Source organism: Bidens hawaiensis, unplaced genomic scaffold, assembly GCF_021521415.1.
Source record: "Bidens hawaiensis isolate Kalapana, Puna unplaced genomic scaffold, B.hawaiensis_p1.1 tig00026606_1, whole genome shotgun sequence".
In the NCBI taxonomy this organism is placed as follows: domain Eukaryota; kingdom Viridiplantae; phylum Streptophyta; class Magnoliopsida; order Asterales; family Asteraceae; genus Bidens; species Bidens hawaiensis.
Genome location: NW_027494274.1, coordinates 213,110 through 237,894, shown reverse-complemented (window position 1 = coordinate 237,894; position 24,785 = coordinate 213,110). Strand labels below are relative to the sequence as shown.

General features: G+C 32.0%; 1 protein-coding gene across 1 annotated transcript; it reads left to right on the top strand.

Annotated features, from left to right (window-relative positions):
• Positions 1–8,093: 8,093 nt before the first annotated feature.
• Positions 8,094–12,770, top strand: LOC143573639 (fructose-bisphosphate aldolase, cytoplasmic isozyme 1). Its single transcript, XM_077058464.1, has 3 exons — positions 8,094–8,485; positions 8,998–9,680; positions 12,266–12,770. Exons 1-3 carry the CDS (start codon positions 8,458–8,460, stop codon positions 12,626–12,628), a joined length of 1,074 nt encoding a protein of 357 aa, XP_076914579.1. The 5' UTR covers positions 8,094–8,457; the 3' UTR covers positions 12,629–12,770.
• Positions 12,771–24,785: the final 12,015 nt, after the last annotated feature.

Genomic DNA, 24,785 nt, shown 5'->3' with positions numbered 1-24,785 from the left:
CTAAGTGCCTTGTGCGTGTAGCCTTGCTGCGCGGGTGGCCTTCCCTGATGACTTGTATCCGAAGCTGCGGGAACAGGCGGAGTCCTTCACCATCGGGAGGCATTTCCTGCGGGAACAGCTTGCGTACTGCGCGTAAGGACGTCACGTCTCTGAGCATGGTTGGTCCTGCAGATCCAGTTGGTTTCTGCGCAGACGTCCCTCTTCAAGGTGAGTCTTGCGGGTCCAACTGGGCTCTGCTGGGACCTACCTCTTCAGATCTCTATCCCTTTGTTGAAGTTAACAGCGGTTGCACGTTTGTGTTCTACGCTTGGACCATCGAGATAGTGGTTCAACATGCCTTCCATTCTTGAATAATTATATAGAGAATCTTCTTCTAGTGATGATCGAGTACAACATGTTAGTATTTAAGTTGGTAATCGATAAATATTCAACAAGTAATCAAACTTGAACAGAAAAGAGATCGAACTACATTATCTTTAATAAACGAACAACTCACATTGAATACGAGACGACACTTTGTAATCTCAAAGTAGACGATTCAATGAAACAGTTTTAAGTCCATTACTTAACAATATTTGACATAATCTACCTACCATAATAAAGTAATTAACTATGTGCCGGGTGTCATTCCAGTATTCACCCAATTTATTATTTTCCTGCTAACATATTTTAAGGTTTATTTTTTTATTACTTTATATAATTCACTGCCTACAGCCGGTTTATTTTCATTCTTCTATATAGGGTTTACATTCTTCGATTTCTTGCAAAGCATCGGACTATCATCTCTATTCGATTTCATAATTAGGTATTTGATTTGCGATCACAATTCTTTTGTTTCCATTTTATCTTAACGATTGCTTTAAACATGCATATGAAAGTTTATGTTTAATGCGCATTTCAATTTTCAGAGTTGGTTATGGCAGAAGTTAATGCAAATTTAAATGAAATTGATTACTTATCATAATTTAAATTAATTATGTGAAGTTTCTCAAGACGACAAAAGGTAATTTTGTTTTCTTCTGTTTGCATTTCACATAACACACCATACAATGTACCACTGGCCTTACATGAAATTATTTGTATTTCATCTACATAATCTACCTATATAATAAAAGAGTGGGTTTTTAAAAACCTTTCCTTTTTATAATTAACAAGGGGTCTTTAAAGTGACACATGGCTCCTATTATTTTTTTAATTATTTTAATTTCAAAACTTAATATCTTTCCTTTTATTGTAAAGAGAGAACTTTAATTTTGGTCCATGTGGTTTCTTAAAATTATCACTTTTAATCTAATAGTTTATTTTAGACTTTTATGATACAATAGTTTCAATTAACTATCAGTTTTTGTCCAACCCATTAATGTTATCCACCAAACCGTTAGTTAATACAACTTTAAGGGGCTTCTTTGTACTTTTCATGAACTTTTAATCATAAGAATTTTTGGGTTTTCTACCACATATAAGTTTTATACTTTTTGTTACTCCCTCCGTCCTATTAAAAGTGTCCATATTTCCTTTTTTACTTGTCCCATTACAAATGTTCACTTTCAAAATTTATTAGCCAATTTTCAAAGTTACCCTTAAAAACATACAACTAGCATTAATAAACAATATTGGTGGACCCGGTTTCCAATGGCATTATTGTCATTTGATAAGTAAAAAAAGTAATCATTCAATCCACCTTAAACTTTGTGTTTTTCAAACCATGACACTTCTAATGGGACGGAGGGAGTATGTCTTATTTTATGGTTTCTGATATTTGTTTATATATAAATATCTATGCACTTTTTTATTTTTATTTTAAATATATATGTTTTTCAAAACTAATGCTTTTATGCAAGTGTATGTTTATTTATTAATATTTAAATACTTTTTTTTTACTTTTTATAGCTCTAATAGTATGTTGATTCTAAAAACAATGTATTTAGTTTTACTTTTAAGTACAATTTTAATTGTAGACTTTACTAACTACAAATGACTTAGAAAAATCAATGTTTCCGCTTTTATTTCTTAATGGAAAAAGGAGCATATATATATATATTATATTGTTTTCCTTACTTTTCAATTGACGGAGGGTTTTTGAAAAACAATTTTTTAATCTTAGTTTTTTATTTGCATTTACTAATGGTACATAGTTAATTTAATTTAATTAGTTTTTGTAAACTTTGATTGGAAAATATAGTACACACATTTAGTTGTTCGGGAAAAACAATAACAACCAAGAATTAAAATAAATAAACAGATTTTTTAAAATTGTCCGTCAATTGAAAAGGAAAAAACAATATAAAATAAATATATACTCTTTTTACCACAAAGAAATAAAAGCAGCAAAAGTTAAGTTTCTAAATCATTTGTAGTTTAGTAGAAGTGTACAAATTACAATGAAACATAAAAAAATTTATTATTCTGTTTTTTAAATCACGTATATTATTACCGCTATAAAAAGTAATAATTAAAGTATTTAATTATAAATAAATATGCAGTTGCATAAAAGCTCCGGTTTTAAAAAAAATATTTTTAATAATAAAAAAATATATATTTATATATAAACAGATATAATAAACCATAATAGTTATAAAATAACAAAAAGTATAAAAGTTATATTTAGTCGAAAAAGAAATATTCATAGGAGTCCAAAGTTTGTGAAAAAAAAAACCCTCAAAATTGTATTAAATAATGGTTGGTGGATTACGTTAATGGATTGGACTAGAACTGATGGTTAATTAAAAATATTGTACCATAAAAGCCTAGAATAAACTATTGGACCAAAATTGATAAATTTAAGAAATCATAGGGACCAAAACCGAAGTTCAATTTTCAGAGTTGGTTATGGCAGAAGTTAATGCCAATTTAAATGAAATTGATTACATATCATAATTTGAATTAATTATGTGAAGTTTCTCAAGACGACAGAAGGTAATTTTGTTTTCTTCTGTTTGCATTTCACATAACACACCATACAATGTACCACTGGCGTTTATGAAATTATTTGTATTTCATCTAACTACTATAATAAAAGAATCAACTATGTGCTAGGTGTCATTCCAGTATTCACCCAATTTATTATCTTCCTGCTCACATATTTTAGGGTTTATTTTTCATCACTGTATCTAATTCACTGTCTCCGCCCGGTTTATTTTCATTCTTCTATTTAGGGTTTACATTCTTCGATTTCATTCAAAGCATCGGACTATCATCTCTATTCGATTTCATAAGGTATTTGATTTGCATTCACAGTTCTTCTGTTTCCATTTTATCTTAACGATTGCTTTAAAGAAATTCACAATTCATAGATGAATGTTTAATGTCCATTTCAATTTTCAGAGTTGGTTATGACAGAAGTTAATGTAAATTTAAATGAAATTGATTACTTATCATAATTTGAATTAATTATGTGAAGTTTCTGAGGAAGACATAAAGTAATTTTGTTTTTTTCTGTTTGCATTTTACATATCACACCATACGATATACGCTGGCCTTGATGAAATTATCTGTATTTCATATGGCATAACCAATTCAATCAAAAAATGTTACGAGGATGCCCTTATATTTTTTTATGCTTCTGTGGCTAAGAGTTTTGATGGGTGGGCCATTAGAATTTTGTTTGATTTGGTTAACAAATATTCTCAAAACCTTTATATAACTGCTATAATGAATATTTTATATATAGTTTTGTTATTTGATTCTTAGATGAATTAGCTAACTAATGTTGTTGATTTTGATTAATTTGTTGGATGGTTTATGACCGACTTTATGTTTACTTGCTTCTTAGATCCATGAAGTTCTCTAGATTATTGATTTTGTATACTGTTTTTGTTTATTTTCTTCTTATATTAGGTTAGATGACCTAATGTCGATTATTTTGTTCAGTATTAATCCTTCATGCTCTATACATTATTGATTTATGTATTTTTCCTTCATATTTTAAAGGGATTCCTCGTAACTAAGTTTCAACTTTGTTTCAATCAAGTTATTGGTGTAAAGTTTTGTTTTATTTAGGTCACCTAATCTTTATTTAGTGTTTTAATCCTAGATATTAGGCATGGATAATAGGTTATCTAGGTTTATTATGCACCCCTCTTAAGTAGCAGGTGTTTGCGGGGCACTCCTCTTAAGTTAACAGGTGTTTACTTTACACTCCTCTTAAGTTAACATGTGTTAATTATAAACTCCTCTTAAATTAGCAAGTGTTTACTATGCACTCATCTTAACTTAACAGATGTTTATTTTGCACTCCTCTTAAGTTAGCATGTGTTTTGTATGCACTCCTCTTAAGTTAACAATTGTTTAGTATGCAATCCAGGTCAAATATCTTTGAAACACTAAGTAAAGATTAAGTGACCTAACCTAGTAATACTAATATTAACACAAGTTTTAATAACCATAGAATTCGAATCCTCACTGCTTGAAAACACAAGGTCTTATCCAGTACATATATACCATTAGGACAAAGCCTTTTGATTTGATTTGTAAGAATAGTTAAGCCCAAGTGTTATGATAAATATTTAATATAATTGAACTTGTGCCTACACGTTTCCGGTGTTGATTTGTTAAATAGAAAAACTAACTAATGATATGGATATATGACATATATTTTACCCAAAAAAAAAATAAAAATAAATAATCAAAACAACAATTTAGCCAATGTTTCAAAATATGTTTGATATTTATCTATCAAAATATGGTCCCGCAACCCACATACACATATCAATGGCGTCATGATCAAGTAGTGGCTCAAGTGGGAACATGTTGCTTAATTTATCTAATATCAGTTTGAGAAATGAAAATTGTAAACGAGCTTGGGATAACACTCAAAGTACCGACCGTAGGATATATCGTGGAGCGGGACTTGTATCCATTGTAGGTCTCAATGAGTATGCAACTTTTGATATTTTGGCTTGGTTGAAAAAAAATTGAATCCCAAATTTCGATCCTAGCCACTATGGTATGGGTTACTAATCGTCCAAGTTGTTTGAAAGCTTTGCAATCCATCTTATTTCATAGTGACAAGGTTTCATCGATTAGGAGAACAATGCTCCCTTCAAATGTGGTGGAAATGTGACAAGGTTTTCTAATACTAGAATTGGTGCCAACCTGAACCCGTTTCGCCAATGACTCAATTTTGACCCATTTGACGAGAACCCATACCGATTTAGAGTTTAAAACCATTTTCTGCACCTCTGGGTTTAAGTGTTGTAGACGCAAAATGGGCATGTTTATAAATCATAACATGTTAAATCTTGTATTTTTTTTTATATTTTTTTTGCTTAACGCAAACTAAAGGACTATAATGAATAAAAAAAGGAAAAAACGATCTATTTGTGTGAAATAAAACCATTCTATAACCAAATTATGATTATCTACTTATACTATTAAAACAAAATCATGTATCGACATACCCTTTTTCTAGACCATCCATATATACTGCCACCTAATACAATTTCCATTTGTATAATTGTACTTAATTCACTAACTAATGTTTTCTAAAATCATAATCATTGACCACAACCAATTGTTTCTTTTCAAATGATTTAAAAATCGATTTTGACCACAATTAATTATTTATAACTGATTTTATGTTCCCTTTTTTAGTATGACCATTATCTTAGCAATTCAATGATTTGTAAATTTAGCGATTCAAGCTAAATAATTCTTGTATTTTATATGTCATGTTAATTGGTTTATGTATCATTTACGATTTTGTTAATTGATGAACGAATAAACATGATGTAATATAAATACTTTGTTTATAAAATATTTTATTTTCAAATTATGTTCTATAATAAAGATAAAGTACATTTATTTAAAAATAACATAGATCAAAACTTGATGTTGTTATGTTCATTGATTGTAACTTCAATATTTTTTCATTCATTGTATTTATATTTTAACCATATTAAGGGCCCTAAGAATTCACGTGTCCCGCCCGAGCCGGAAAAGATATGCTCTTACTAAATAATGTAAACAAATTTTTTTAAAATGACGATTAAAGTTATTATAATAAACATAGCAATTGGTAAAATCATTGTATTAAAATGAGTTTATGACATATTAAATATGCTAGTGGCTAACGTAGGATTTGTGAAGCTCTTCTAACATTCTTGATAGCAAATTAACGAATCAACTCTTCGCAGTTTATGCTCTATAATATTCTGTTCTCGATAGTTGTCATCGTTAACCCACTAAGTCTTTCTTGGGGCATATGAATCGTAAATAAGATTTCAATAATTACAATTTCAAAAAACTTTTTCTGTAGATGCTATCATGACCGCTGGTGTTTGAAGTCGACGTTGCTATCCTGCCTATTCGTTTCACTTAATTTATAGTAGTGGTTTTTTTTTCCAATTTTTAATGGGTCTATAAGTCTTTGGTTAATTTGAAAAAAAAATGGGTCTAAAAGGTGTTTGAGTATTATAAAGATATTAGGATTATAAGTGTTTGGGTATTCTATATACATAACATCGAGAATTTTAAAATTTTTGTGCCCCTGAGAAAAGCATACCCTGGCCGGGGCCCATGTCGTCCACCCTTATAACCGGTCACAATCTGGTAAAGATAATGTGTCTCCATCTACAGTACTAAGTATCAAATCTATCATCATAATTAACATCGGTAAATTTGTAAAAACTTTTGTATGCACACTTTTATAGTATCAAGTATTCCATAGATATTGCAAGTTTTTTTTTAAGTATTTACTTTTTATGTTATGTTACAGCAAAAGTTTAATTTTTTTTTTGTAATATTTCAATGTCTTGAATTTTAATTTTAGTAAGTATGAGACAAGACAATTTGGATGTTGATTTCACTATATCATTAAGTATGTGTTATCTTTTTTTTTTATAAATATGACATTTGCATTTCATTAATCTTATGTTATATATATATATATATATATATATAGGCTAAGTATAAAATGAAAACCCACTTGAGTTGTAAAAACTCTAGAAACTCATTCTCAACCACATGTTTTTAATTAATGTTTAAATCTTGTGGTCTACAATTAAAGTGAATAAAAAATGTAAATATAAATATAACGTTTTCTCTCTCCTGAAAACATATATAAAAATTAGTAAAAAAATGTTAAAAAATAGCAAAACATTTTTTTTTATGTTTCGATATTTTGTATTAAATGTTACAACATATATTACATGTAACAAAAAAAACGATGTTACATAGGGTTTTCACAACTCAAATGAGTTTTCATTTTAACCTTACCATATATATATATATATATATATATATATATATGACGTTTGAAATATTTTTCACCTCGTGTGTAACATAGGTCACTATCCTAATTTCTTTGAAAATATGATTACGAATCATACCGACTAGTTATACATAAAGTATGTTTTTATTTAAAAGGAAAATTGGAAATAAGTAATCCCATCTTTTGTGTATTGACCGATAATAATTCCACATTTAAAAATCACTAGCAATGGTCCCACTTTTTAACTATATTTATCTCACTGGTCCTCCGTTAAAAAATACTTAACGTCGTTATGTTTTTTCCCTAGTTTCAAACCGATGTTTTAGAGCTTTTGATCGGAAGAACAGTACGAGTCAACCGATGTAAAACTTATTTCGAAATGGTGATCCAAACGACGAAACAATGTTTCAATTCGGGTGCTTGAATTTCCAATTAACAAAAATCAAGCCATTTGAATCACAGTTTCGAAATAAGTTTTACATCAGTCAACTCATATCATTCTTCCGATCAAAAGCCCTAAAAATCGGTTTGAAACTAAGGAAAAAACATAACAACGTTAAGTATTTTTTAACAGAGTACCAGTGAGACAAAAATAATTAAAAGATGGGACTATTGCTAGTGATTTTTAAAGATGGGATAATTATCAGTCAATACACAAAAGATGAGATTATTTATTTCTAATTTTCCAATTTAAAAATATACATTTAGTGCTAAACATATTCCATTTTCTACTTTTACTTATAGAATATGTGTAGTATATAACTAGTAAATTTATCCTCACCCTTTTTATATTCTATAAAGTTAAAACCCAATATTTCCTGATGTTCTTAATGTATAACCCAAGTTTATTTATTCACATGCAGGAAAGATGTATAGTACGTACACATATTTCCTTTACAAAGATCTTGGTCCTTGGAATAGGACTATCTTAGTTTAATTTGTTTCAAGTGGATGAGGGGCTTACAAACGACGTTCACAAAAACAAGATAGAGAAATAAAGAGTCCAAATGCAAAGAACAAAATTGCCATTTGGCATATTCAGTCATCACCCATTTTCCCCCCTTATCCCACTCTGATAACCTTCTTTAGGCTGGAGACCATTACACGTGTCCGTCACTTGTTCGATTCTTGATATTTTGCTCATTTTTAATATTTTTTTCAACAAATTAAAAATCTATAAAGTTCACCCATTCTTCTTTCTCGTGTTCTCGTCTTAAACTCACCATCTCCCTCATTGCTTGCAAGTCATGTCGGCCTTCGTCGGAAAGTACGCCGGTAAGTGTTACATTTTGTTTTGATGTTTGTACACTATGATTATTTGTAATGAATTTTTTGGATGAATATTATGTTTATGCTCCACTTATTTACGATAAATAATAAAAAAAAACGCTTTTCCATTTTGAAGAAAGACTCACACCCAAGTGGTCAAGTTTCATAGCTTTTAGTCTGCTATCCCAATCATGATTTTCCTATATAGAGATTTTTTTTGGAAATTTTGTACTCTTTAAAGAGTTCACTGCCACTTCAAGTGAACTCAGCAAGTTCGCTAGACTGGAAAAATGAACTCCATGGTGAAAAACTCTCTGAGGTTCGGTTGTCACACCATCAAACTCCTAAAAACACACTAAAAACTTGCATGCGTTCGCTTACAAAGATAGCAAACCGTCTATCTTCAAGAACTAACATAATAAGTTTCTAATAGATATAGCAAACTATATCATTATGTACAAAAACATTCGAATGACACGTAAAATTAACAAATGGTTTGTATCTTTGATGTCATGTAGATGAGTTGATCAAGAACGCCAAGTACATTGCGACACCAGGCAAGGGTATACTGGCAGCCGATGAGAGCACGGGCACAATTGGAAAACGTCTCTCGAGCATCAACGTGGAGAACATCGAGTCTAACCGCCAAGCCCTTCGTGAACTCTTGTTCACCGCACCAAACGCGTTACCTTACCTCTCGGGTGTCATTCTTTTCGAAGAAACCCTATATCAAAAAACCGTCGATGGGAAACCATTTGTTGATGTCCTCCTAGAGGCCAATGTCCTTCCTGGTATCAAGGTTGACAAGGGTGTGGTCGATCTTGCCGGGACCAATGGTGAGACCACTACTCAAGGGTTTGATGGGCTAGGTGCGCGTTGTGCAGCCTTCTACAAGGCTGGCGCTCGGTTCGCCAAGTGGCGTGCCGTGCTTAAGATTGGGGCGATCGAACCCTCTGAGCTTTCGATCCAACAGAACGCGCAAGGGTTGGCTCGCTACGCGATCATTTGCCAAGAGAATGGGCTTGTGCCCATAGTTGAACCGGAGATATTGACCGATGGAAGCCATGATATCAAGAAATGTGCATATGTGTCCGAGATGGTGCTGGCTGCGGTTTACAAAGCACTCAATGAGCAACATGTGCTTCTTGAAGGAACCCTGTTGAAACCGAACATGGTGACCCCTGGCTCGGATAGTCCTAAGGTAACTGGACCACCTTATTATTTTGTATGTTGTTTTTTATTTATACTTTTCATGATACTATAAAATATTTAACTCTAACAACACATCTTCTCAAACCATTTTTACATTTACTCATCATTACTTGCTTTTACATTTATTTTAAATAAGAATTTCACAATACTATAAAATATTTAACTTATATAATTTTTATTTAAATAAGTAACAATATAATAAAAATTTAGTAAAAAAATTAACCGTTATACGTAAAATATAGACAAACAAAATAAAAAAATATAAAAAAAATATGTATATATGTATAGTATTTAATATATTTTATAAAATATAAAATATGGGTGTGTGTGTATAGGGTTAGATTAGAATAAAAACCCACTTGAGTTGTGAAAACTCTAAAATCTCATTCTCAACCACATGTTTTTAATTAAATATTAAATCTTGTGGTATACAATTAAAGTTAATAAAAAATGTAAAAGCTAATTTACACTTTCTCTCTCCTGAAAACATATAAAAAAATTAGTAAAAATACATAAAAAAATAGCAAAACATTTTTTTATGTTTTCGATGTTTTGTATTAAATGTAACAACATATTTACATATAACAAAAAAAAAACGATTTTACATAGGGTTTTCACGTGTTTTCACAATTCAAGTGGGTTTTCATTCTATACTTTGCCTATATATATGTATATATATATGGGGTGAAAGATGTGATGTTTGAGACACACAATGAATTTAATGGATTGAAAAATCAAACCTCAAACCTTGGTTCTTGGTTTAAACCGAATACTCTAATGGCTTAGTTGGTTTTTGGACCGTTTGAACCAAGCAAAAACCACAAATGGAAATGGTCTTAGTGGCTTGAATATCTTTTGTTAAAAACTAGTGATTTTCCCGGCGCAACAGGTCGGTAAAAACAAGCGTTGATACGGTAAGTCGACACAAATTCGGTCGGTTTCAGTTACATGCGTTATTGTATTTGAACTAAAAAATTATAAAAATTGGGGTGGACCAATGGTGTGGTGTTGATCAGTAAAACTTGATTATTTGTAAAACATGACTGCTATCGATCCCGGGTGTTGAAGCGGTTGAGTCTACGCGAATTCAGTCAGTTTTCGTCATGTTCGTTACGATACCGAAACTAAAAAACAAAAATCAGCATTCGGTTGGTTTTTGCTACGGTACTGGAAACTAAAACAAAACGCGGCGAGTCTATGCAAATTCAGTCGGTTTCTGTCACGTTCAGAACGGTACTGTAACTAAAACAAAATAATAAAAAAAGAACAAAAACAAAATTCACATTCGGTAGGTTTTCATTATGTTCATTACGTACCAATAAGGTGCCGCAAAGTGGCCCAATTAGGGCTTTGCGGCACCAAACCTTTTAATTATATTATATAATAATGGCCGTATTATAATAATTTAAATTAGTAAATGACCAATAATAATCTAAAAACTATATTTTTATTTCTTTAAATTTCTAGATGATTAGATTTGAATATATTCAAGAACTATATATATTTTTACAATTATAATTTATTATCTAACTTGAAATATATTGATTTTTGTATGATTAATATAGAATGAGTGACTTTAGAATATTAAGATTTTACATGTTTTATCATGATTTATTTATATACATTTTTATATATTCATAATTATATTTTTATAACATAATATATATGTATATATATATATAGTTATGTTAAAATAAAAACCCACTTGAGTTGTGAAAACTCTAGAAACTCATTCTCAAGCACATGTTTTTAATTAAATATTAAATCTTGTGGTTTACAATTAAAGTTAATAAAAAATGTTAACATAAATATAACTTTTTCTCTCTCCTAAAAACATTTAAAAATATTAAAAAATAACAAAACAAATTTTTTTTAATGTTTCAATGTTTTGTATTAAATGTTACAACATATATTACATGTAACAAAAAAACGATGTTACATAGGGTTTTCGCGGGTTTTCACAACTCAAGTGGGTTTTCATTCTATACTTTGCCTCTATATATATATACATATATATATATACTTATTTTCAACCAAATTTTACATTTAATATTTATTATTATGTTGGTTTGATTTCTTTTAAGAATCATTTTGAGTTTTAAGAACTCGAAAGAACTCAACGTAACATTTTTTTTTAATTTTTTTTTACTTATACGCAATATATATAGGTTACATATACGTAAAAAAATTACATAATTTTTACGCATCGAGTCGACTTTTAACATAGTTGTAACGGGCGTTTGAGTTAGTGTAATCACTGTACAACTTTATTTACTCTCATATAATTTTTTAATCAAATTTAATCTCAATCATATAATTTAATCTATTTAATTAAATATGTGGTTAAGAATGAAATTGTTTTTAAAACTCAACAAGGTTCTCAAATTATCTCTTCCGTTAGCATGTTAATCTATATATAATTAAATCAACACATTCTTAGACTTTTGTGACTGAGTTCGTTTAAGCTTGTAACGATACACACTTTTATAATCAGATCTTGAGTAACTCATACCCCTCATTAAAAGCTGAAATAACCGAGATTAACCTGGTTACCATATTTCGTTGATTTAACAGGTGACACCAGAAGTGATTGCTGAATATACCGTGACAACACTACGTAGGACCGTGCCCGCAGCAGTACCAGGAATCGTGTTTTTGTCGGGTGGACAAAGCGAGGAAGAGGCGACAGTGAACCTGAATGCCATGAACAAGCTGGAAGTGTTGAAGCCATGGACGCTATCTTTCTCGTTCGGGCGAGCATTGCAAGCGAGCACCCTAAAGACATGGGGCGGGAAGGCCGAGAACGTGGCAGCCGCGCAAGCCACCTTCTTGGCTAGGTGCAAAGCTAACTCTGAGGCGACTCTCGGGAAATACGGGGGAGATGGTGCTGGCGGCTTAGCTTCCGAGAGCTTGTATGTGAAAGGATACAAATACTAACAAAGCTACTCATGAAGTGGTGAAAATAATTGGTTGCATATTGTCATGTTATGTGCATGTTATGTTCATATGCTTACTTTACAATTTATACTTTGTAACTTCCCTCCTCTCTTTGTCTCTATTTATATATTAATTTGATCTTTATTCATAATCCTCGTTTTATACTGGATTAATTGTTTAGAATACTTAGATATTTTGCACGTTTTAATTTAAGAACATTCACATCCTATCCATCTTATTCAGTAATTATTGTTTTTATAATATAGAGAATAATTTTTCTGTAAGTCCAAAGAAGTCCCTTAAAGCCTAGATACATGTCCATATGCATTAACCCTTGTCCAAGAACAAAATCCTTTGGTTATTTTATTAATTTGATCATTAAAGGCCCATTCGGTTTTTATACGAGTAAGTTACCATATTTAGTTCGATTTAGTGAATCCTATATAAACATATCATTATTTCTCTACCACAAATCATCCCTAAACCCTAATACACAAATCCCAGCCGTCACCTACCTCTGCCATACTCGATCTTCTTCGGTTTTCGCGTTATTGTTGAAGATACAAGTTAAGACGGTTGACTTTGCTTGCTTTAGGAACTTTGACTCATCATTCCTCTTGATTCTTTCACTTTCCGGGTAAGTTGTAAACATAGGAATCGTTCATACATATTCCCTAGTTAATAACCTTCAATTAATTTCGGTGGTTGAAGGGTGTTAACTGGTCAATTCGCTTACAACTCGTTAAAGGGCAAATCAGTCAACAAGTTTGATTTTACGTTTTCTCATACTTTTGGTCGGACTCAACGTTCAGTCCACAAGACTTTTATTCTCTTAACGAAATTTTAAGGTTACTGACCAAAACCCGAATTCCGACTCGCTGTTCAAATTCTGGTCAATACCAGCTCGCTTAAATCTTAAATATAACATAACCGGAGTTCTAGACGTCCGTTTGGATTGATTCCAGCGGCATTAAGTTCGTTTTTACTTATATTATAATATCTCAAAGTGTCAGGTTCGGATCATTAACCTCATTCGACGCGTAGTGGACGAATCGCTTAATCTTTAGTTCGTTTATCTTAATTATTAATCACTTGCCTTTAATCTAAGGTGAGTTTTATCATTCCCCTGTTTTATTCAGTTTTCTAAAACGTTTTGGGGACATATGCGTATATCATACTATATACATATATATATATATACACAGAGAGAGAGAGAGAGGGAGCAAATTTAGAATAAGAAATGATTTTTTCCTAAAAAGTGTAAGAAATGATAAGGACCATTGGATGAAATATAATAAAGGAGGGCATGATGGTCCATGGGTATTTTATTATTTATTATTTTTGGAATAGTTGCTATATTATTATAATTTTCGGTAACCTCTCCCCCAAACCCTATATACGGATCTTGAAGCAATTACTCCACCAACACCCCACCACCATCGGATCTGTCACCTACATGCGTCGACCCGGCAACGACGCACCTCGCACTGTAACCTTAATCTGCGACGGCATCGGCCCTCTCGTCATCGGATCCACATGACGGTGATGAAACAGGAACTAAATAAGGAGGTTTTCCGCCGGCTTTGTGGCTATGATGAGAAGGATTAAAGAAAAAGGTGTGTTCTAAAATTAAAGTTAGTGTGGATTCACAAACCCAATGCATGATTGCCACGATTTTGATTTTGTTTTTATTCTCAAAAACAATTGCAATGAAATTGAAATTCTGTAGTTCGTAGAATTTTTTTTTAATTCTTTAATACCCAATCAAAATTACAATACGCTAGTTGATGTTTAGAATTACAATTAATCATTATTTTTTTACTTTTTGGTTTAATGCTACTGTTACCCTTAATTGGTATGTTACCTTTTGAATTTTATTTTTAAATATGTTGGTTATTGTTAACTCGAAGTTTGATTTTTAAGGCAATAAAAATCTTCAAAAAAGAAAATAAACGCACTAAGAAAATTATGTTATTTTGTTTTTTATATTTTTAATTACTTCTTATTTAGGCGAAAAAAGACAGACGAAGAGAGCTCCAAGAAATCCAAAGAAAGGTGTTGTTTCATCGCCGGAGAACATTGAAGACATAATCGGTTGCTCCGATAGTTGTGTTTTAATTAATCTCTTTTGTAATCTGAATGTATAGTTATTTTGTGTTTAATACTGGTGTGTTTTATTTAATGAAGGTGTGTTTTTGTTCTTGGTGTTCTTAGTGTTTTTAGTGTTTTGTTTTAAATTTGGATTAAAATCTGGTATTTTTTTTTAAATTTTGATTATTTTGATTTAAAACACACTGTTATATATCTTGTTATGTTCTTGGTTGTTGTGTTTTAAATTTGGATTAAAAAATGATAATTATAGGTTGATAATATTTCCATATATAATATAACACACTGGACGGTTATGCCCCTAGAGTGTTATAAAACAGGTATTAAAAATAAAACACACCGCCTAAAAAACACACTTTCTATCTAAACCATCAGATCATTAAATCTAACGTGCCAGATTACTTCTTTCACTTTTTAGACACATTCCACTTTTTATTATAACTCCACCCTATATATATACATATATATATCAAAAATAGCAAACGTGTAATTGTGTGTGATTAATCAAATATACTTGTTATGTGTTTACTTGTCTATGTATGTATTCGTTTGGCATATCCCCTTGTGGAGGGTTCTCATACTATTGACCAACGCCCGATTCGCTTGGCAATGGTTTAATCGACAACTTATTGCTCATGGTTTGATTTCATTACCGCATGTATTACGTTTTGCTTATTTCTCTTATTTATTATATTAAAATTATTTTATTGCAAAACTGGTGGTAAACTCATTCAACATGTGTTGTTGACAAAACTCTATTTTCTATGCATATGCAAGTTGAAGTATGGACACTTAGAAAAACCTTAGGTAGCGTTTGGTATGCAGGAATGACAGAGAGAATGGAATGATTCATTGCGTGGAAATGAAAAATGTGGTGTTTGGTTGCTCAAGGGAATGAAATCATCCATTACACATGGAATCCCATTCCATCAAAACCATTTCTTGCTACCCCATTCTTTTTTTTCATTCCATTCCTCCTTCACCCTACTTTCTCAACAACACTACCACCTAACAACAACCACCACAACTACCATCGGCACCACCACTACCTTCGTCGCCGCCGACACCACCACCTTACCACCAACGTTACCACCATCACCGCCGCTGCCAACAACGTCGTCGTAACCATCGCAACCATTGTCACCGCCGCTTGACCATCACCGCCACCACCAATGTCGTTGCATGACCACCACCACCACCATGCCATACTACCATTGTCATCACTACCAATTCTACTACCGCCACTTGACCACCACCATTTTCGTTGCCCCATTGCCATTGTAGGGTTTTTTTTTTTTAAGATAGAAGTGTTTTTATTATTTCTATTTCATTCCTACAATTTTTTTTGAATACCAAACAACATAAAGTAATAATTTATTTTATTCTCATATATTAACCAAACAAGACAAAGGAATGCAATGATCCATTTCATTCTATAGTCCTTCCATTCCTTCTCCCATTCCATTCCCCCTTCATTCCATTACCTCTAACCAAACGTACCCTTAGGGTTATAATTAAGACAAACATGGATTTAAACTTGTTATATTTATTTACTTGAATAGCTTTGTGTATTTGGATATCGTGTGTGCATTTGAAATAAAATAATTAAATAGATATTGTCACCTTTTATATGATAGTATATTCGAGCTGTGAGCAATCGGATCACGCCCCGACATTTCCGCCTTAGGTTGGGGTGTGACAGATTGGTATCAGATACGAAGGCTATAAGATAGGTTGTTAGAAATGGTCCTAGACATATGTTAGAAACCCTATACGTGCTTATCTAAATTGCCTTATGTGCTATTTAAATTGTTTACAACTTAATTAGATTAATTATTTTATTTTATTGTATCTTATCTGTTTATTGTACACACACACAAACAAATTCGGAGGCTATGCCTCACATTCAAAATATTTTTCTAATCTTTTATTCTGGTAGATTATATTTTATTGTGGGAAATTACTTAAGAATTCCCGTGTTTTGTTTTGCTCTTTCACCTTGAAGCATGGGGGTATGACGAATGTCATGCAACCGTAACTTTAAGTGGTACCCGTAATCGGCTAAACGAATGTCCAAATTGTATTTTTAGATTATTGTAAATGCTTAGTTGGTTGAAAAATTCATGGAAATCCATGGGCACTCCAACTATCCATTTCTTAAAACCATTTTCAATTCGAATTTTTGGTTGGAACGTGTCGTCCGGGGTGGTTCCCGAGATACACCAACTGCTCATATTTGATTCGTTGATTTGATATTTAGTTTGGTCGGTTAAATGCCATGTAACGCTCATGGTCCGAACAACTCCATTGATTCAATAATTCGTTAATTAGTTGGGTCAGTTAAATGCCATGTACACGCTCATGGGCTGACCAACTCAATTTCTTATTACTCGTTATTTGATTTGGGCCAACAAATTGGCATGGAACGCTCATGGGAGGCCAATTCACAAACTTTATGTTGATTTATTTAGTTGGGCCATTCAAATTGCCATGGAAAGCTCATGGGAGGCCAATTCATTGAGCATGTTTCGTTAATTTATTATTTGGGATCTCGAGCTACCATGGGAAGCCCATGGAAAGTCCAACCCAATAACATTTTACTTTTGATTTTTTTACAAAACATTAGTTACTAAATTAAATATCTTAAGAAAATTATTCACATTATTTTAAATTCCGACTCGTCCTTGAGTCATCACTTGCACAATTATATTTAGGTACACTTCTCCATTATCTCACATCAACTTATCCACACAACTTACCCATCATCTCGTAAAGTTTCATCTTTGGTCATCATAGAATGCTTTCCCTAAGAATCCATCATCATAATCAATGTCGTTCATCTGCTTCTCACGATCACCATACGACTACTAGAATCACCAAGGAGTTGCTGCTGTATGCTATTAACCGACTAACCGCCAACCTCGACAAAGCTAAAATCCCCAAACAGTAAATCTTATAATAACTTACATCTGATATAATGTTAATTAAATTATCTACTCTCATTTATTTTCTCAAACTATAAACTACCAAGTGCACTTAAATCCTTACCCTCAATTGTAATTGTAAAATATTTTATTACTACTTGTTTTTCCTCAACCTCATGTTAGTTTTCACAACTTACTTCCCATTATATAAGTCTTCATTATTAAAATTTAATTATTGTAACTTTTATTGTTATTAAAACTAAATTTTTAATTATTAAAATTTAATCTTCATTATTAAATTAAAACTTCTATTAATTAAACTTTTACCATTAAAAAATTGACTTTTTGGTTTAATCTCCATTAAAACCCATCACTTACTTTATTATTGATTAAGTTCGTTATTTGAAACTAAACGTTGGTTCATAAATATTTCAACTCCCTACTTTGACTTTTGATACACCTTGAAAATTTTGAACGTTTTAATGATAAATTCATAGTGTTACAATAGTCATGGTGATGTATGCATTTCTAGCCTCGAGTTTATCTTATTTTATTATGTTAATTCACATCTTATTTTTGGTATCACAATTAATTTAAAATTTTGTTATTTACTTGAATTTTCATTATAAATCATCGATAACTTAGTTTACTTATTTCCTAATATTTATAATGAGTAAGTGAAAAAAAAATCCCTAAATTCCCAATTTAATCTAATTTAATATCTTCAATTACCCACTTTATATTTTATCTAATTTTAAAGATTCAATTGGAATAGGACTATCTCAGTGATTCGGGAATATCCGCTTCCCAATTTAATCTATTAACAATTTAATTCAAATACGTATATTTTCGCATTATCCTTAATGTTTAAATTATTAATTACTAACTATTATAATATTTTAGAATATCTTAATTGAATTAATCTTATCCCAAAATAACAAACTTGAAAACGCTATAACTTTATATTAACTTTTCTTTAAATCTCATAAGTTCTCAACTAACTAAACTCGACTCACCAAAATCCACGTTTAAATTTATACTTTCGAACTTAAGAATTGTTATGAATTAAACTTTTGCGCATATCGACTCTTGAATCAAGTTCCTTTATCTATCACGGTTAACTTCATATTCTACTCTTGGCTTATTCTCGATCATCATAATTCACTTCAAATGTCTGTTTCAAGAAATCCATTCCAAACTCTAAAAATTTGTAATTTTGTTATAAATGGTGTTTTAGAAATTACACAGTATTAATAATCCAACTCAAACATTTATTAGGTATCTCTTGAATTTATAAAAATTTAAAGTTATCAAAACGTTTGTTTCTTTCAAAAATGATGATGTTAAATGTGTTATAACCCACATGATGGAACGAGTTATGCGGACCTTCCGACGAAAAGAGTAATTATGGTCCGAAACATAATTATTCAAATCCTCGTATGGAAATCATAATACGTACAATTATTGTCATGATTTAGAACCTAAGGTAGCTTGGGTAACGGTACGAATGATGAGATAATAAGGACATGGTGGATACGCCGCTGGTACATCCTATATATAAGTGCCCTTATCGGATTGTCATTTGAAGCGTTGCTTCGGTTATTAGAAGTTCTACGTTATCATATTTTCCTTAAAAGTTTAAATTATTTTCAAAACAATTATGTTTTAGTTTTCCTTAATTTCAGGACGAAATTCCCTAAAGTAGGGGACTGTAACATCTCAGATTTTTCGTTTACGTTTAAACCGACCGGGAATAATTTAGATTTTCATTATTAAATAAAAATAATATATTTAAGTTTCTATTGTTCAATTTATAACCCCTCATACTTTATATAATGTCTAAATCCTTATTTAAAACATAAAAAGTTCAATAATGGATCAAATATCAAACTACAGGGACTAAATATGTAAAAAATGAAACCTTCACCTTTGTGGCTCGGGGCTCTGCGCGACGGGAACCACCCTAGGTGGCCGCGCGACGGAGGGGTCTGTTGATGTGGTCTAATATATATATATATATATATATATATATATATATATATATATATTTCCTATACTTTTTAGTGCTTTTGAGCCAAGTTTTTATTAAATATTATTATTATTTGGTTCATGTATGAGATTAATGGTTTCAATAATCAACGAGCCAAAATATTGTATTTTAGATAGCTTGAGATCAACGAGTAAAACGTCTGCATGATAAGTGCATTTTACATGTTAAAATACATCAAGGGTTATTTTTAAAGATTTTAAGTAAATTGTTTTGTTTTTAACATATACGTATTAATGTTATCATTATTATTTTTTAATACATGTCAATCCAATTATTGTTATTTGAAGTCATCTATATAAATATAAAGAAACCCACTAGCACTAATGTTAAAGAATTATTTTCATGGACTTGCATTAGTATAAAAAGAAAAGTTAAAGGAGCATGTGTTCATAGAAATAATTGGAAGAAGGGCCCATGTTAAAAGAAGTAAAAAAATAAACATGTCAGGAGGGGCTAAATTAAATTGATGGTTAACACACCCTCACATGGGCCGCAGTTGTGAAAAATGTTGGGCTAGAGATTAAAGAATTAGAAAAATCTTGCTGGGCCACCAATTTGATAGAAGTCGCAAAAGGAATTTAAGGTGTGCTATGGGCGGCCCCTGGTTTGTGGGGGGGTTTTTTGGACGAAAAAAACATAAGGGTTTGAGGAGGCTATTGGCGTGAGAGAAATCAAGAGAAGAGTACATTGGTTCGAGCAGAGAGTGTTTGGGTTCAACACCTACTCATTCAAAAATCATTATTATTGGTTTGAATATATTATTTTCGTCATGAATTTATTATTTGAACCTTATTTATTTGTTTTGTTCATGAGTATGATTGTTGGCTAAACCCCTAAACTGCCTAGGTTATGATGAACTTTTATTGACGTTGGATTTTAGTTTGGATTTTGTTTTTGTTATGGTTTATGATTAAGTAAAAGGTTTATTGTTATTCATTCGATGCATATGTGTGTTTAGGATTGTTTGGTGAATTTTATTGTTTCATAGTTTCCTTGGTGATTGTCTGTCATATAATAGGATCCTGTTAGGTCATCCATTGTGTGTTTTTGACTAGTTTATGGTTGATTTGCAATAAAGCCATATGAACAATATTAATAAATCAAATAGACCTAAGTATGCTGCTAATCTAAATAGCTGAGAGGTGATAGATTATATGATAAGTCTTGGTTGTTTAAGATTGCTAGATTTAGTTCTTCGTAAGAAGTTCGTCTATGTTTGATTTTTCTGCCTTGTTTATCTAGTCGAGTGAATACTTTAAACTACCTTTGATTTCTGCGATGTAAGGTAGGATTTCTTATAGAGGTACTTGTCATAAATTAATTAGAGACCGTAAGCGAGACTAATTAAACTGGTGTTTTTAAGAACTTATAAAAATCTATAGGTGTCTTCTTGAGAAGGGTCAGGGGTCCTGTTCGGGTTTTCTTTAAGTGACTAATTTATGATCCCGATTCCATAACATGCATTTTCCAGCTAATTGATAATTGATACATTAGGGAATCTAGATTAGGTGGTTGTTTATCATTACCTGAGTTAAATCCAAGTCCTAAGTTAAGTCTTCTTAAGTTTTATTAATTAGTTTTAATATTAGGTTAATCTTAGTTTTTAGTAAAACCCCCTAATAATAATAAATAAATAGTCGTTTCTGTAGTTGAGTCTAATTTAGCTAATTAACGTAATTAAAAGAGTCTCGTGGGTTCGATATTCGGACTTACTTAGCTGTACTAAAGTCGACTGGTTCACTTGCCGGTTAGTAGTTTTAGTTAAGTTAAGAGTCTAGAATTATTACTTAGTGTCTAGATTAGCGTTTATTTAGTTAATAAATTAATAACTACTTTTAGCACATCAAGTTTTTCTGCAGATTGTTTACTTGATTTCCTTTCTTAGTTCGTTTTTAGCATCGAAATCGCTTATTTTAGGGCATAATCAAGCGTTTTAAGCCCAAAGAAGTCCCTCAAAGGCTAGATACATGTCCATATGCATTAAAACTTGTCCAAGATCGAAATCCTTTGGTTATTCTATTGATTTGATCATTAAAGGCCTATTCGGTTAAAAAAACGAGTAAGTTACCATATTTAGTTCGATTTAGTGAATCCTATATAAACATATCATTATTTATCTGCCACAAGTCATCCCTAAACCCTAATACACAAATCCCAGCCGTCACCTACCTCTTCCATACTCCATCTTCTTCGGTTTTCGCGTTATTGTTGAAGATACAAGTTAAGACGGTTGACTTTGCTTGCTTTAGGAAATTTGACTCATCATTCATCTTGATTCTTTCACTTTCCGGGTAAGTTGTAAACATAGGAATCGTTCATACATATTACCTAGTCAATAACCTCCAATCAATTTTGGTGGTTGAAGGGTGTTGACTGGTCAATTCGCTTACAACTCGTTAAAGGGCAAATCAGTCAACAAGTTTGACTTTACGTGTTCTCGTACTTCTGTTCGGATTCAACGTTCGGTCTAGAAGACTTTTATTCTCGTAATGAAATTTTAAGGCTACTGACCATAATCCAACTTTCGACTCGCTGTTCAGATTCTGGTCAGTACCAGCTCGCTTAAATCTTAAATATAACATAACCGGAGTTCTAGACGTCCGTTGGATTGATTCCAGCGGCATTAAGTTTGTTTTTACCTATATTATAATATTTCAAAGTTTCAGGTTCTGATCATTAATCTCATTCGACGCGTAGTGGACGACTCGCTTAATCTTTAGTTAGTTTATCTTAATTATTAATCACTTGCCTTTAATCTAAGGTGAGTTTTATCATTCCCCTATTTTATTCAGGTTTCTAAAACGTTTTGAGGACATATGCGTATATCATACTATATATATATAGGGTTACGTTAGAATAAAAACCCACTTGAGTTCTGAAAAGTATAGAAACACATTCTCAACCACATGTTTTTAAGTAAATATTAAATCTTGTGGTCCACAATTAAAGTTAATAAAAAATATAAAAGTTTATTTACATTTTCTATCTCCTGAAAACATATATAAAAATTACTAAAAAAATATTAAAAAAATAGCAAAACATTTTGTTTTATGTTTTTAATGTTTTGTATTAAATGTAACAACATATATTATATGTAACAAAAAAAACAAAACAAAACCGATGTTACATAGGGTTTTCACGAGTTTTCTCAACTCAAGAGGATTTTCAAACTATACTTCTCCTATATATATATATATATATGGTGGCGTTATAATAAGAAGTGGAGTGTGTCTAAAAAGTGTAAGAAGTAATCTGGTGCGTTAGATTTGATGATCTGATGGTCCAGATGGAAAGTATGTTTTTTTAGGCGGTGTGTTTTTAGATGTGTTCCTTAAAAAACACACTGTTATATATCTTTGTCATGTTCTTGGTGGTGTGTTTTAAAGTTGGATTAAAAAATGATAATTATAGATTGATAGTGTTTCCATATATAATATAACACACTGAGACGATTATGCCCCTAGAGACGATTGATTAACGATCAATCAATATTCCTCGCTGCACGCTATGCTGAAATAGAGAGACTATAGTCAAGAGTTGCCTTTCTTGAGAATGACTTGTCGTCCTCAACCAACCTTGAAACACGTCTAACAGCCGAGTAGGAATCAGAAATCGATAGGTTAAGGGCAGAGACTGAAAGGTTGGAGTCAAGGATCGCCTTCCTTGAAAAGAACAGAGCTGTCTAAACGAGGCTCAGATCAAGATCAACGAAGACCCTGTGAGTAAATATATGGGCGCCTCTGAACTCATAAGGATGACTAATCATGATGTGGATGATCTAAAAGAGCGGTTGAAGATATTTTTGGTAGTTGAGCGACTTCTAATGATGAGGATGGAGGGAAGATGAAGAAGAAAGGACAGTCTGCTATGACTGGTCCTGTGGTTGGTGGTGATAATGGTGGTGCAGGTGGTAGTGGTGTTGGTCTACTGGTGGTGATGATGTCGTGGTTAGTGGTGAAGAAACTATTGAAGATGATGGAAATGATAGTGATGATGATGAAGAAGATAAAGAAGAAGGTAAGATCACGGATAACGAAGATGAGTCTGTTAAAGGTGATGATGGCGATGATAGTAGTGATGTTGGTGGCGGTGGTGGTAGTAGAGCAGAGGATCAATCTGCTCCACATGATGATTTTCCACATGATGATCCTTCTGCCGGTAATACGGCTAAGAAAATAAGAGACCGAGATGTTGCGCTTGATGATGAGTTCACATCCATTTTTGGTCCTGACACTCTTGCGCATACCGTTGAACACGCAAAGGATCCGGAGCCTGACTCTGACGATAAGGATTACATGAATTATTCACCAGATCGGATACACCTAAACAAGAAGTCAGAGATCTTGTTAAAGCTGCTACTGATGATCAAGCCTCGCCTGCTGCAGTTGCTATTCTGCTGATGATGCTACTTAAATTCCATAGCCAAGAAAGAAGAAGTGGCATTGTGTTAGCAATTGTGGCAGTGTTCGTTGCAGAAATTACCCATACCATGATGACTCTCTTATCCTATACAGCAAGTGGCATGCTGACAGTGAATCATGTGATCGGGCGATGAAATGGAGACCTCACTTATATGCATCACACTGAGATGCACACGTTGTCTAAGCTTGACATGAACTACATTCGAAGAGCAGTAGGTGATGGAGCATGTGAGAAGAGATTAAAAGGTTGGTTCAAGCGACATTTGCACATGCAGTCAAAGGATGCCTACTCCAACTTCAAGCTTGGCAAGGGGAGAACTTACAAACATCCAATTGAGATCGATCCCGACACTAAAAATGGTAGAAAGGCATGAAGGTACAAAATGCCTAAAGAAGAGAGAGAGATCTATCGTAAAGAACCATCTGAGCCCAACTTGCTTCATGATTTCCTGTGCTGGGAGTTTGATAATAATACTAGTGAAGCGGTAATTCGTTGCAAATCCATGCATCCATTACGTGTATTTGACAAGCACGAGTTGAAGGTTGATTTGCTAAAGTTGAATGAGTTTCCTATGCATACACTCGAAGATCACGGCAAAGAAAACATGGATGAAATAGTTGGAAAGTTCAACAAATTCATTCATTATGTTGTT

Excerpts from the sequence above, each read along its gene's own strand:
- LOC143573639 (XM_077058464.1), top strand. The coding sequence starts at position 8,458 with ATGTCGGCCTTCGTCGGAAAGTACGCCG. Across the intron at positions 8,486-8,997 it reads CTTCGTCGGAAAGTACGCCG|ATGAGTTGATCAAGAACGCC; the intron begins GTAAGTGTTACA and ends GATGTCATGTAG. Across the intron at positions 9,681-12,265 it reads CTGGCTCGGATAGTCCTAAG|GTGACACCAGAAGTGATTGC; the intron begins GTAACTGGACCA and ends TTGATTTAACAG.